Raw genomic sequence first — 15,469 nt, 5'->3', positions numbered from 1 at the left:
AATTAAAATTTTAAGCAAAACCAAGTAATATACAAGGGGTCCTTGGTTATGGCAGTCTCAACATACAATGTTCTGAGTTTACGACATTCCCATAAAAATTTTTAAAAATTGAGACAAGAGTGTTTCTGCTTATGCCATTAGCATCGTCCTTATGGACTGTGTGGGTGAACTAATGTTGCACACGGTGGAAGAATATGCAGTAACGTGGTGTGTGAGCGAGGGAGTTGGTGCCCCCCAGTACGCTTACCTATGCCATTTTGGACGATGAAAAGCACGAGTGTTCACTCATGTTAGGCTAGGGTGTGTTTCAACTTACGTGAAAAGTGAATGATAATGATAACAAACAGCATCAACCACCACTGTCAAAATAACTTATGTATTACGAGGACACACAATGTCCTAACTGTTAATAAAGCAAAGATCTCACACTAGAAAAATATATCCAGAATAGAATATACAGTAGTATCTTTCCCTAAACTGAGCTTCCCAATGGGGAGGTATCTCATCTTATTCATCTCTAAGTTTCTAATAGCTAACATAGATCAAGGTTCATGGAAGGTGTTTTAAAAATATTTGTTTAATAAACTTTAGTATTTTACACTTGCATCCTCAAATACTTTACCAGTAACATTCACAATGTAGCAAAAATCCTGAAAAATAGTGCTCTAAAAGAAAAGAAGGATGGGGTAGAGAGATGTTAAGATATAAAGCTAAAAATGTTTTAAAAGTATATAGCAGTTGCTGTAGCCCCAGGACTCCAGAATACTGAAGATGATCAAGCGATGACAATAAGCAGTATGTCTAATTTATAGGCAATAGGATGCCTTTTTTCTTTTCTTTTTGTGACAGAGAGAGAGAGACACAGAAAGAGCAACAGATAGGGACAAAGGCAGGAAGGGAGAGAGATGAGAAGCATCAATTCTTCATTGCGGCTCCTTAGTTGTTCATTGATTCACTGATTGCTTTCTCATATATGCTCTGAGGAGGGGGGGCTACAGCAGTGTGAGTGACCTCTTGCTCAAGCCAGATACTCTATCCACTAGCAGTCATCTGCATATTTAATCTATTACCTTGTCTGCATTAGAAAGGATAATCCAAATTTCAAAGGGAGCCAGGAGCTACAAACACAGGGAAGAGGAGTGTGGTGGGGTGGAGGAGTGACTTATATGGTGCCATGTTTTTGGCAGAAGCAATCCTGAACCCTTTAAGTTCTGTAAAGGTTTTCGTTACAAGGTCAAGCTAGAATCAGCAGAAATTTATACAACAGGTTCTAGTAACTTTTACTCATCTTTATCATCTAAAAAAGGCAGCAAGTTAATTAATGTTTCTACATTTTTCTGGCAAGGGGGTGGAGAGGGTTGAGATGTGAGGCAAATTAATTTGTAGTTTCAGCAAAGAGTTGATACAAAACAGTTTTGCCAACTGCCTTTATAGCAACGGTCTTCCAAAAGAACATGCCATTTCCTCCATAAAAGCAAACTGGTTTGACTATTAATAGGAATAAAATTTAGTACAAATATATAGGCATCTTTAATACAGGACTGAGGTAGGCTGGCAGACTAAATATATGTACCTTGGGTCTAGGAGCCTGAAAGAATAATTATCTTTCATTGACATGTTTATCTGTATTTTTGGTAGTATGATTAAACAAACAATGTAGGGCTCATGTAAAAATATACCACTTCACTAACAGAGAAAAAAAGAGCAAACATACCCAAACGATTACAATTAAAGTCATAAGTGGTGCTGGTTCTTTGGAGGACATCTGTTTGTTTTTCTCCTGCATCATTTTTCACTGATTTTCCTTTGTCAGGGACATATCTTCTACTTTTCTGCCTCTGTCTGGTCTTTCTCTTTTCCTTTTCACAAACCCTAAAAACATAAAGTATTATTTCACGAACGTTGGTTCTCAAAAAAATAAACACAAAAAGCCAAAACCACAAATAAATAAATGATATTCTCCTATGCCTAACCCCAACCCTAAATATAACACTAACCCTAAATCTAACTGTAATCCTTACCCTTTTCCTAATTTTAAACCTAATCCTCTTATCCTAAACCTACCCATAAACCTTACTCTAATTCTCAACCTAACCCTAACTATAACCGTAACCCTAATACTAAATCTAAAACTTAATCTTAACCCAAACCATCACCCTAACTCTAACTCTAACTCCAAATACTACACTTAACATTAAAACTAACCGTGCCCTACCCCTAATTTTTAAAAAAATTTATTTATTGACTTTAGAAAGAAAGAAAGAAAGGAGGGAGGGAGGATGGAGGAGATAGAAATGTAAAGACAGAAGGAAAGAGAGAAAGAGAGAGAGAAACATCAGTTTGTTCTTCTACTTATTTATGCATTCACTGGTTGAGTCTTGTATGTGCCCTAACTGGGGACTGACGCTGCAACGTTGGTGTACTGGAACGACGCTCTAAACTTAGCTACCCGACCAAGGCTCCTACTCCTAATTTTTAAAACCTAAGCTTAAACAAAATACTAACCCTAATTCTAAACTTAACTTTTAACTCTAACCCTATACCTAATCCTAAAGCTAACTCTAATTTTAAACTCAACCCATACCCCAGCCTAATCTTTAGCACTAACCCTAACTATAACCCTATATCAAAACAAACAAACTATAAAAAATCCCTCAGCTAAAGCTTCTTCCCCCATAGTAAAGATTACCTTTAATCTTACATTATTTAAGCCTTCAAGGCTTTCACCCCTTTTCCCACAAAAAACTCAAGTACAGTATCTTAAGTCAAAAGATTCAAATTTAACCTCTTTAGTACTTCCTACTCTGTGCTTTTATATTTACTACTTAAGCTGTATATTATAAGAAAATTACACGACAAATCCTGTCAGTTGCTTATTTTTGTAAATAAAGTTACTAAAACAGCCAGTCATATATAAGTACTGCCTATGGCTGCCTTCCCTCTAGGAAGAGTTGAGCAGTTGAGATAGAGGCAGCATGCCCATAAAAATACTTCAAGCTTGGCCCTTTACAGAAATAATTGCCAACCCGTTATATTATTGCATTGTACTGTGATAAATGACCTTACATCATTCTATCTCCAATGAGTTCCTTCAGAACAAGAATGAATCAGGTTCTTTATTTTTCTAGTGCCAACACACTCAATAACTACAGAGGGAATGAATGAAAGAAAAAAAAGAACCAAGGACTTCCGCCTTGTGTTTAACAGCTACATGACTTTTAAAGGGTAGATTAAGAATGACTCCTTGAAACGTCCAAGGTTTTATTTCCCTTTCAGATTTATTCTATATTACAGAAATTCTAGTAAAGTATTACTATTTTCTGAAAGTTTAAGACCAAAGAGAGCTTCAAAATTGGCATTTCCATACAAAAAAATTTAACTACTTTACATTGGTTACATGACTATATACATTTTTAAAAGCATGTCAAATTGTATATCTAAAATGGGTGCATTTTATCAAATGTAAATTATGCCTTAATAAAGTTGTTTTTTTTGAAAAGTTAAAAAGTACTTTACCTTAATTGTTCTAGAAAATTATCAATTTGTTCTTTCCAATTTTCTGGAAAGCCATACATAAACTTCCTTATGAGATAATATGGATATCCTATTTAATAATAAACAAACAAAATTACTAAAAACCTAGAATTTAAGAGATGTCATTAATTCATTAAATCAATTAAAAACATATATACTTATTGTTTACAATGTGCCAGGCACTGTTGCAGATATTGAAGATTCAGAAATTAACAAAACAACCAAAAATCCCTGCCTTCATGGATCTTGCCTTCTAATGTGAAACAGTGAACCAGTAAGTAAAATATCTTGTTAGACAGTCATTGTGTAGTTAAGGGGAACAGAAATATCAGTATGTTCATGCAGCCAGCATTTAAAAAAAAGGATAGAAATAACATTATCTAAGTAAAGCCCTAAAGGCCTTGAAGCCAGCCACATGGCAATATGGGGTTATAGCAGTGGAAGCAGAGAGAATAAAACGAGAGGCTATGAGGCAAGTGTGGCTGGCTTATCGTAGTAGGAGGCTACTCAGATGGGTAACAGGGCACTGGGGGAAGCATGGGAGAGAATAAGGCCTTGGAGTCATATTATGGATTTGGCCTTTTATTTTGGAGAGGGAAAGCTATGGAAATGTTATGAGTAGAGGAGTTGTAAGAATTGACTTTAACAGGACTGTAATAGCTGCTATTTTGAGGAGAGTGTGGAAGTACAGGGGAGAAACAGTGAGACAACTTAGGAGGATATTGCAATGATTAAGCAAAAAAAGAGGGAAGTCTTGACCACAGTGGTCAGGAGAGGTCTGGGTTCTGGATATATTATGGAGATAATGCCAACAGATGTACTGACACACTAGTTGAGTGTGAGAGAAACAAAGGATTTAAGGATGTCCCCAAGGCTTTTGGCTAGCCACTAAGAGCATAGAAAGAGAGGACAGACTGTAGGTTAAGCAGATTTGAGAGAAGATCAGGCTTTAGATGTATGGTCATGTACTGCATAAAGATGTTTCGAGCAATGATGGACTATATACAAAGTGGTACCATTAGATCACAACGGAGCTCAAAAGTTGTACTGCCTACTGACATTGCAGTTGTCATGATGTCAAATAATGTGTATCACGTACTTATAATGTAGCATCATGTGGTCACAGTGCAATGCATGACTCAGCTATTAATATAGAATTAGAATAAAACAAAAGATTTTTGTACAGTTGTACAATATATTTAAGTTATTGCAAAAGAGTTGAAAAGTTAAAAAAATTAAAGTTTATAGTTAAAATATTATAAGCTATAGTAAATTTATTATTGAAGAAAAAAATTTAAATAAATTTGATGTATCTTAAGTGTACAGTGTTTATGAAGTCTATAGTGGTGTACAGGGGCGTCCTAGGCCTTCACATTCACTCACCTAGAGCCACTTCCAATCCTGCAGGCTCTACTCATGGTAAATGAGCTAAACAGGTCACCATTTTTTACCTTTTATATCATATTTTTACTGTAGCTTTTATATATGTTTAGATATACAAATACCATTGCATTACAACTGCCTACATTCTTCAGTAGAGAAATATGTTCTATATAGGTTAGCAGCCTAGAAGCAATAGGCTATACTATATTACCAAGGTGTGCAGTAGGTTGTACTATCTAGGTTTCTCTAAGTACACTCTATATAATGTTTGCATAACCGCTGAAACTGCCTAACAATGCAGTACTCAGCATGTATCCCTGTCATTTAAGAAATGCATGACTGTATTCAGTTTGAAATGTCTGCAGATATCCTAATGGAGATGTTAAATGGGCAGATAAAAAACAAGTTGAGTGGGTAGGGGAGTATTCTTGATTATATAGAGATAAATTTGGCATTTGTAACCATATAAAGATTTAAAACCTAAAAAAAATCAACACAGCACTGAGTGTAGAAAGAGTCTACTCTACTTTTAGGAGGCAAAGAAGAAAAGAAAGATGACCAAAAAAAGGAAACAGCACGAGAGAATCAGAATATGGTATTCCAGAGGGCAAGTTAGGAAGTATTTCAGGAGGTAGGGATGATTAGTATGTCAAGTTCATACTACATTTAGCAATGTGGGAATGACTGGTGACTTTGATAAGGGCTATTTTGGTGAAGAATTGAGCATTAAAGCATGATAAAAGAGAATTCAAGAAAAAATGGGGAAAAGCTCAAGAGAAATTAGATACAACAAATCATCTGAGTTGTTTTTGCTGTAAGTGAAGCAATAATTATTGAAAGTAGTGTAGTTAAAAGAGGGATTGTTCTCTAAAAAAAGAAAAAGGAGGGATTATTTTTGACAGAAGGAAGAAGTACTGCAGTGTTATCTTTGAATAAAAGGGAAAATGGGGCCTGACCAGGTGGTGGCACAGTGCACAGAGCATTGCCCAGGTTTAAAACCCTGAGATCACACCAGCTTGAGCACGGGCTCATCTGGCTTGAGCGTGGGATCACAGACATGACCCCATGGTCACTGGCTTGAGCCTAAAGGTTGCTGGCTTGAAGCCCAAGTTCTCTGGCTTGAGCAAGGGGTCACTGGTTTGGCTGGAGCCCCCCTAGTCAAGGCACATATGAAAAAGCAATCAATGAACAACTAAATTGCCACTTATGAGCTGATACTCCTCATCTCTCTCCATTCCTGTCTTTCCCACCAAAAAAAAAAGGGGGGGGGGGGGAATGGGAGCTAGTGTATAAATGGAGTGGCTGATACAGACAGAAACATGGACTGTTCATCCATATAAGAGCAGGTCCAGATACAAGCAGTTGAGTAGATATGAGAAGACATTCTCTTCTGATTGTTCCTATTGTTCAGGTGATAGCCTCCCTTCCTGACCCCATCATCCCATCTGAGTGATGGAGAGAGGGAGGGAGAAGGTATTAGAGATTTGTAAAAATCTGAAGTAGTCATCAAAGAGGATGACACAGGGAATTGATTAGAGAAATGTGGTAGGATACCAAATGGCACTAAGGGGACACAACTTGTTACAAGTAGTCATAAATTTAAAGTAGACTGTTCAGATGTGTATTAATTTAGGCATATTAGGTGTGTAAAAGGCACAAGCTATATTCTTTTTTTTTCTTTTAGTGTAAGAGAGTATCAACTTGTAGTTGCAGCACTTTGTTAATTGATTGCTTCTCATATGTGCCTTGACCAGGGGGCTCTAACCAAGTCAGTGACCTTTGCTCAAGCCAGTGACCTTTGGGCTCAAGCCAGTGACCATGGGATCCTGTTGATGATTCCATGCTCAAGCTGGCAACCCGGCGCTCATGCTGGATGAGTCCGCTGCACTCAGGCCAGCAACCTCAAGGTTTTGAACCTGGGACTTCAACATCCCAGGTTACATTACAGTCTTATCCAGCAATCCCTCCCAAATAAGAAATACTGCACTTGTATTTTTTAAAAACCCAGTGGACTTATTTAAACAATAAGAGTAATTAAATCAGAGAAAAATGATAAGTACATAATTTTACATAATGTGGTCAATTGTTTTTAGTTTTAATATATTCACAACTTTAAAACACCTAATTAAAAGTAAAAAATGTATATTATTAGAAATATGACTAATTGCTTTACTTACTAAAATGAGAATATTTTAATTAAATATTCAATTAATAACTAGTCATCACCTGCTTCTTTCATGGAAATCTGGTCTATCAACCCTTTCAATATATAAATGTTGCCTGATGATGTCCTAAGTTTGTTGTATGCAATCCGTTCTACAATTGCGTTACTGTGCCAATATATGTTAGTGATGTCTCTGGAAATAAAACAATAGCTTAGTTAAAGCCAAAATATTCACATTTTACCAGTTGCTACAATATACCTAAAGTACATAAATTTAGAATAAAAAGTAATTAATTTGCATTTCAGCTATATTAACAATATTATTAGTCTAATTATAAAACATTTAGGGCCAAATATTGCAGCCAAACTCAACTGCTTGGCTAAAGTGATATTCCAAGTATGTGCCAAGAAACAGTGCTGTGACTACACCATACCCTTAGTATAAAATATCATTACTACACCATACCCATAGTATAAAATATCATTAGCCAGGAAGACGGGAACATGTCTAAATACCTGCTGTTGACAATGTCTGCAATCCATTTTAACTAATACTAAGCTTCCAAAGAATGATTTTCTTGTTCCTCTTCTCTAGGCCTATATACTGTGTTAGCTTTCATGCAATTATAAAGTTTGGATTCATTTAATCCTCTGGGTTTTTTGCCTTCATTATACAGCCAAATGTTTTTACTGTCCTCTTTGGAAAGTACCAAAAAGAAGTTCCAGGGAAAAAACAAACTGCAGTATCAAATCATTCACCCATAAATCTACTCTTAATATTTCATTAAATGAAACTAAGGATAAATATAAGAATAAAATACAAAGATGTATCAGATAAATGTTGAACATTCTCCAATTCACTAGACCCTAATAAACATAATAAATGTAAACATAAGAAGAAAGTTCCTTTAATTTGGTCAAATGAGATTAAATTCATACATTGTACCTTAATACAGTATTACTTGTCATCCTCTTTTTTTAATTTATTAATTTTATTTAATAAACAATTAAATAGCACTTTAAAGTACTGTTTTCATGTCTTAAAAATATAATTTACTTAATCCTCAAAATAACCCAAAAGGTAATACTATTATTATCACCACTGTACAGATGGAAAAGCTGAGCCTGAAAGAGAATACATACTTGCATAAATCATACCATCCGTAAGCAGCAGCAATGGGATTCCACCAAGGCGGTCTATGCTGCCTACTGGATACTCAGGAAGAGGGCAGAGGCGGGCAGAAATGGAGTTGGCAAGACATACTTTATAGTTTCAACTTACAAACTTCCAGGTAAGTACAGTAAACAGTGATATCCTATACTGTTTTCTTTTTCTTTTTTTTAATTTTTATTTTTTTAAAGAGACAGAGAGAGAGTCAGAGAGAGGGATAAACAGGGACAGACAGACAGGAACAGAGAGAAATAAGAAGCATCAATCATCAGTTTTTCGTTGCGACACCTTAGTTGTTCATTGATTGCTTTCTCATATGTGCCTTGACTGTGGGCCTTCAGCAGACCAAGTAACCCCTTGCTCTAGCCAGCGACCTTGGGTCCAAGCTAGTGAGCTTTGCTCAAACCAGATGAGCCCACACTCAAGCTGGCGACCTCAGGGTCTCGAACCTGGGTCCTCTGCATCCCAGTCCAATGCTCTATCCACTGTGCCACTGCCAGATCAGGCCTATACTGTTTTCATTACACGCTTTTTCTATTACAGTTTCTTTTACCATTAAGAAATCAATTTTGAAGAACAGGAAATGGTGCTAATAGCTGAATTAAGCAAAACCTCTTTACCTGTTGATGCTTTCACTGTAGGGAGAAAATGACAATGATTACTCAATATGTAGCTGTATGGCAACGTTTTAAATTAATTTCTTTTGTATTTTTCTGAAGTGAGAAGCAGGGAGGCAGAGACAGACTCCCACATGTGCCTAGCATGCCCACAAGGGGGCAATGCTCTGCTCATCTAGGGAATTGCTCCAATGCAACCGGAGCCATCTAGCACCTGAGGCGGAGGCCATGGAGCCATCCTCAGTGTCCGAGCCACTTTGATCCAATGGAGCCTTGGCTGTGGGAGGGGAAGAGAAAGAGAGGAAGGAAAGGGGGAGGGGTGGAGAAGCAGATGGGCACTTCTCCTGTGTGCCCTGACCAGGAACTGAACCAGGGACATCCACACACCAGGATGACACTCTAACACAGAGCCAACCGCCCAGGGCTTAAAATAATTTTGATTCCTTGTCTGGATCAGTAATATATATGTTTCTCCCAATTTAGATGTGAGAATCTGGACTGGAATGCATGTAGTCAATATTAACTAACCATATATAATTAAGCAGCTAATATCATTCAACTTAATAAACCTCAAGAAAAAAAATAAAGCACTGTGTACAAACATTTGAAATGTCAGGAGAGACAAGGTGGCCACGGAGTAGGTGGACGTTCCAACTCCCTCATCCCAGAACCAAAGTGGATTACAACTTAATTTTAGAATAGTCATCTTGAAAGACCAACTTTGGACTAATTTTAGAGGATTCTATAGCCAAGGACCACCAAAGAACCCACACTGAGACTGGTAGGAAAGGCGGAAAGGGTTGCCCAGCTCCCGGGAGCGAGCAGTGACCTGGAGGGACTCTCGTGGTGGGGAGGAGTGCCCAGCGAGTTGTGGGTCGTGGCTCCTTAGCCCAAGAACTGGAGTCCCAGCCTAGAGCCCTGGAGCCTGGAAGGGACAAACAGACTGTATTTGGCTGAGAAAGGAGCCTAGACACCATTTGAGAGAAGGAGACAGAACTCTTGGGCCCAGGCTCCGTGTTAAAGGGACCGCACGGAGAGCCTCACTCACAGCCATCTGCACGGGGCTCTGGGAGCGGGGAGTGCTGGGAGGAATGGAGTTGCCAGGGGACAGTGTGATCTCGGAAGCACAGGGGGAGACACTTTGAGGGATGGAAACCCTATCCCCTGGGCTGAATCACTCCCCAAATATAAAGTGGACATTTTTTCTAGAAGCAGCAATACCAGCAAAGGGAAGAAATTACCTCGGCCACCAGAGGCTCTCCTATTCCAGTCAGAACAAAGAGGCGCTTAGAGGCAGGCAGCACATTAGGGCCACAGGTAGTGAGTGCTGAGGTCTGAGCTATACCGCACCTCCACGGTGCTGAGTGCTTGCTGGAGGTGGGCAGGCTGGCGGTGGTGGGGTGCAGCTGTGGGGGGGCCAGGGCGGTCCAAGCAAGGGCGAGGGCCACCCGCAGAGGCAAAAGCCGCAGCGGCCGCTACAAAGGTCAGAGCAAGTGTGTAAGCCTGCCCGCAAAAGCGGGAGCCATGGCAGCCACTGCGGAGGTCCGAGCTCACGTGCCACCCTGCCAGTGGCGCGAGCCCACCCTTGGGGGCAGAGGGGGCCCGGACGACAGCGGAGGTGGTCCAAATGGGCGCATATGGGTCCGCAGCAGAGGCGAAAGCCCTGGCGGGCTGCTGCAGAGGTCAGAGCTCGCAGGCAATCCCGCCCAAAATGGGAGCCACCCCTTGGTGGTGGCTGGGGTCTGGGCTACCTCAGCAGCGGACCGAGCGGGTGCACGCGGGCCTACCAGGGGTCGCAAAAACGTGCTGGCACCGGCTGCACCTGAGCCCAAAGGCCCAAGGGGGCAACAGAGGCAGCAGGGGGCCAGTGGACAGACCATACATCAGAAGAACAGAGACCACACTTTTATGAGTACTGAAAAAAAAGAAAAACAAAATAAAATAAATAAAAAGTCTGGATAAAAAGTCATCTAAGGATAAGGAGCAAGCCACATCAAATACTGTACCTAAGCACTGAATTACAGAACTGAGCCCAACAAGTAGCCAGTCAAAAGAGGCAGCAGAAAGTGGATCTCAGGGGAACTTGAACTTTTAAAGCAGGGGTCAGGAACCTTTTTGGCTGAGATAGCCATAAACGCCACATATTTTAAAATGTAATTCCGTGAGAGCCATACAACGACCCGTGCACGTTACACATTATCCAATAAAAATTTGGTGTTGTCCCGGAGGACAGCTGTGTTTGGCTCCAGCCACCAGCAACCATGAACATAAGTGGTAGGAAATGAATGGATTGTAATACATAAGAATGTTTTATATTTTTAACGTTATTTTTTTTATTATTAAAGATTTGTCTGCGAGCCAGATGCAGCCATCAAAAGAGCCACATCTGGCTCGCGAGCCATAGGTTCCTGGCGCCTGTTTTAAAGGAATTTCCTCCAGGCCAAAAGTAGATAAAAACTAGCCTAGCAGTGCAGCTGATATTTACAATGACCCCTGGGCCCAGCAGAGAGACAGCCAAAAGATCTGGATCGCCTAGAGCTCCAAAAAGGTTAAGAGCCAGTCATAGGTAGTGACCCCCACGGATCTGCACCAGGCTTCAGGATAGAAAGGTCCAGGGCAGGCACATCCAGTGGCCAGATATAGGGAGCATCACTTCAGGACCTAACAACCCTTGTTAGAGTGGTAGCTTAAGGAAGGGCTCCTCACACCTAACCCAGCTAAGACATAGAAAACGCCGACACAAATAGCAAAAAAAACAGTGACAGCAGACAAATAATCCACAGCAGATTATAAACAACAGCTGGTGCCAACCCAAGAAGACCTAAAAACAACACAACTGAAAATTGGAGGCAGACAATACCAACCATAGACTCAGCTTGCTAAACAAACAAAACACCCAAAGGAAGAGTGTATACAGAGACAAATGAAAAGACAAAGAAATTCAATCCAAAAGAATCAACAAGAGAAATCCCCAGAAAAAGAACTGAGTGAGATGGAAATAACCAAATTACCAGACGCAGAGTTTAAAATAATTATTAAGATGCTCAAAGATCTTAGAGCAACAATAGAAGAACATAATAAACATCTAAATAAAGAAATAACTAGCATCAAAAAGGACATTGAAATCATAAAAAGAAAACCAGACAGAAATGTCAAACACAATATTAGAAATGAAGACTACACTAGAAGGAATTAAAAACAGTCTGGGTGAAGCAGATGATCAAGATAACGATTTAGAGGACAAGATAAGCAAAAGCACGGAAGTGGAACAGCAAAAAGAAAAGAGGATCAAAAAGTCTGAGAAAACTCTTAAGAGAGCTCTGTGACAACATGAAGAGAAATAACATCTGCATCATAGGGGTTCCTAAAGAAGAAGAGAAAGAAAAAGGGATAGAGAACATGACTGAAGAAATTACAGCTGAAAATTTCCCTAAATTAATGCAGGAAAGAGTCACACAAGATCAAGAAGCAGAGACAACCCTATTAAAAAAGAATCCAGAGACCCACACCAAGACACATCATAATCAAAATGCCAAAGCCAAGAGATAAAGAAATAATACTAAAAGTTGCAAGAGAAAAACATTCAATCACCTACAAAGGAATCACCATAAGGATGACTTCAGACTTTTCAACAGAAACACTTGAGGACAGAAGGGAATGGCAAGAAATATTCAAAGTAATGCAGAACAAGAAGCTACAACCAAGACTTCTTTATCTAGCAAGGCTATCATTTAAGATTGAAGGAGAAATAAAAAGCTTCCCAGACAAAAAAAGACATCAAGGAATTCATCACAACCAAACCAGTGCTGCAAGGAGCCTGCTGTAAACAGAATAAAGTGGGGAAAAAAATCTAGTAAAAGAGGAAAGTATATTTAAAGAAAAAAAATGGCAATAAACAACTACATATCAATAATAACCTCAAATGTAAATGGATTAAATGCTCCAATCAAAAGACACAAGGTAGGTAAATGGATAAGAAAACAGGACCTGTACATACGCTGTCTATAAGAGACCCACCTCTAAACAAGATACATATAGACTGAAAGTAAAAGGATGGAGAAAAATATTTCATGCAAATGGAAATGAATAAAAAGCTGGGGTAGCAACACTTAGATCTGACAAAATAGACTGTAAAACAAAGACTATAAGTAAGGGATGAAGAAGGTCACTACATAATGATAAAGGGAGCAATCCAACAGGAAGATATAACCAATATAACCATTATAAATATCTATGCATCTAATATAGGAGCACCTAAATGTATAAAGCGACTTTGATGGACATAAAAGGCAAGATCAACAGCAATACTATACTAGTAGAGGATTTTAACACCCCACTAATATCAATGGATAGATCCTCCAGACAGTAAATTAACAAAGAAACAGCAGAATTAAGGGACATACTAGATCAACTGGATTTAATTGATATCTTCAGAACCTTTCACCCTAAAGCAGCAGAATGTACATTCTTTTCAAGTGCTCATGGTACATTCTCTAGCATAGATCACATATTAGGACATAAAATAGTCTCAACAAATTTAAGAAGATTGAAATCATATCAAGCATCTTCTCTGACCACAAAAACTAGAAATGTGGCATGAAACTAGAAATCAACTACAATAGAAAAAGAGAAAAACACTCCAACACTTGGAAACTAAACAGCATGTTATTAAATAACAAATGGGTCAACAACGAGATCAAGGAAGAAATCAAAACTTTCTTTGAAACAAATGAAAATGAGCATACAATTCAAAATCTATGGGACAAAGCAAAAGCAGTCCTGAGAGGGAAGTTCATACATTACAGGCATACTTTAAGAAGCTAAAAATGGCTCAAATAAACAACTTAACCCTGCAACTAAAAGAACTAGAAAAAGGCCTGACTGGGACGTGGTGCAGTGGATAGAGCATCGAACTGGGATGCAGACGACCCAGGTTCAAGACCCCGAGGTCGTCCCTTGAGCGCGGGCTCATCTGGTTTGAGCAAAGCTCACCAGCTTGGACCCAAGGTTGCTGGCTTGAGCAAGGGGTTACTCGGTCTACTGAAGGCCCACGGTCAAGGCACATATGGGAAAGCAATCAATGAACAACTAATGTGTTGCAATAAAAAATTGATGATTAATACTTCTCATCTCTCTCAGTTTCTGTCTGTCTGTCTGTCCCTATCTATCCCTCTCTCTGTCAAAAAAAAAAAAAAAAAAAAGAACTAGAAAAAGAACAGCAAGTAAAGCCCAGAGGAAGTAGAAAGAAGGAAATAATAAAAATCAGAGTGAAAATAAATGACATATAAACTAAAAAAACAATACAGAGGATCAATAAAACCAAGACCTGTTTCTTTGAAAAGGTAAACAAGATCGATGAACCCTTAGCCAGACACACCAAGAAAAAAAGAGGACTCAAATAAAATTAGATATGAGAGTGGAGAAGTAACAACTGACACAGCAGAAATACAAAGGATTGTAAGAAAATACTATGAAGAACTGTACGTCAAAAAATTAGACAACCTTGTCCTGGCCGGTTGGCTCAGTGGTAGAGTGTTGGCCTGGCGTGCAGGAGTCCCGGGTTCAATTCCTGGTGAGGGCACACAGGAGAAGCGCCCATCTGCTTCTCCACCCCTCCCCCTCTCCTTCCTCTCTGTCTCTCTCTTCCCCTCCCACAGCCAAGGCTCCACTGGAGCAAAGTTGGCCCCGGTGCTGAAAATGGCTCCATGGCCTCTGCCTCAGGCACTAGAATGGCTCAGGTTGCAACAGAGCGATGCCCCAGATGGGCAGAGCATCGCCCCCAGGTGGGCATGCCGGGTGGATCCCAGTTGGGCGCATGCGGGAGTCTGTCTGACTGCCTCCCCGTTTCCAACTTCAGAAAAATACAGGAAAAAAAGAAAAAATATATATATTAAAAAAAATTAGACAACCTAGGTGAAATGGACAAATTCCTTGAAACATAATCTTTCAAAAATCAATATGGAAGAATCATAAAACCTAAATAGACTGATTACAACAAATGGGATCGAAACAGTAATCAAAAAACTCCCAACAGCCTGACCAGGCGGTGGCACAGTGGATAGAGCGTCGGACTGGGATGCAGAGGACTCAGGTTTGAGACCCCAAGGTCGCCAGCTTGAGCGCAGGCTCATCTGGTTTGAGCAAAAGCCCACCAGCTTGAACCCAAAGTCGCTGGCTCCAGCAGGGGGTTGCTCGGTCTGCTGAGGGCCCGCAGTCAAGGCACATATGAGAAAGCAGTCAATGAACAACTAAGGCAGCGGTTCTCAACCTGTGGGTCGCGAACCCGGCGGGGGTCGAACCACCAAAACACAGGGGTCACCTAAAGCCATCGGAAAATACATATTTTATTTAAAAATGTATTGTATAATAAATATGTCTCCGTAAAAATAAATAAATAAATAAAAATTTAAAAAAACCCCAAAAAACCTCCCAAGAAACAAAAGCCCTGGGCCAGATGGCTTCACAGGTGAATTCTACCAAACATTCAAAGAATAACTAACTCCTATGCTTCTCAGGCTATTTCAAAAAATTCAGAGGAGGGAAAATCTCCAAGCTCCTTTTATGAGGCGAGCATATTTGTGATTCCAAAACCAGGCAAAG

General features: G+C 39.5%; 1 protein-coding gene across 3 annotated transcripts in view; it reads right to left on the bottom strand.

Moving 5' to 3' along the window:
- MIS18BP1 (MIS18 binding protein 1) overlaps nucleotides 1–15,469 on the bottom strand; it is a 65,497-nt gene that overhangs the window by 32,773 nt on the left and 17,255 nt on the right. For all 3 annotated transcript variants that reach the window (XM_066277809.1, XM_066277810.1, XM_066277811.1), the window contains exons 6-8: nucleotides 7,144–7,274; nucleotides 3,517–3,604; nucleotides 1,715–1,872 (exon numbers count right to left, since the gene is read on the bottom strand). In XM_066277809.1, coding sequence (XP_066133906.1) covers nucleotides 1,715–1,872; nucleotides 3,517–3,604; nucleotides 7,144–7,274 — 377 coding nt within the window. The remainder of the gene's footprint in view (nucleotides 1–1,714; nucleotides 1,873–3,516; nucleotides 3,605–7,143; nucleotides 7,275–15,469) is intronic.

Source organism: Saccopteryx bilineata, chromosome 4, assembly GCF_036850765.1.
Source record: "Saccopteryx bilineata isolate mSacBil1 chromosome 4, mSacBil1_pri_phased_curated, whole genome shotgun sequence".
NCBI lineage: Eukaryota > Metazoa > Chordata > Mammalia > Chiroptera > Emballonuridae > Saccopteryx > Saccopteryx bilineata.
Note: the sequence above shows the minus strand (reverse complement) of the source record. Positions and strands in the feature narration are given on the sequence as shown.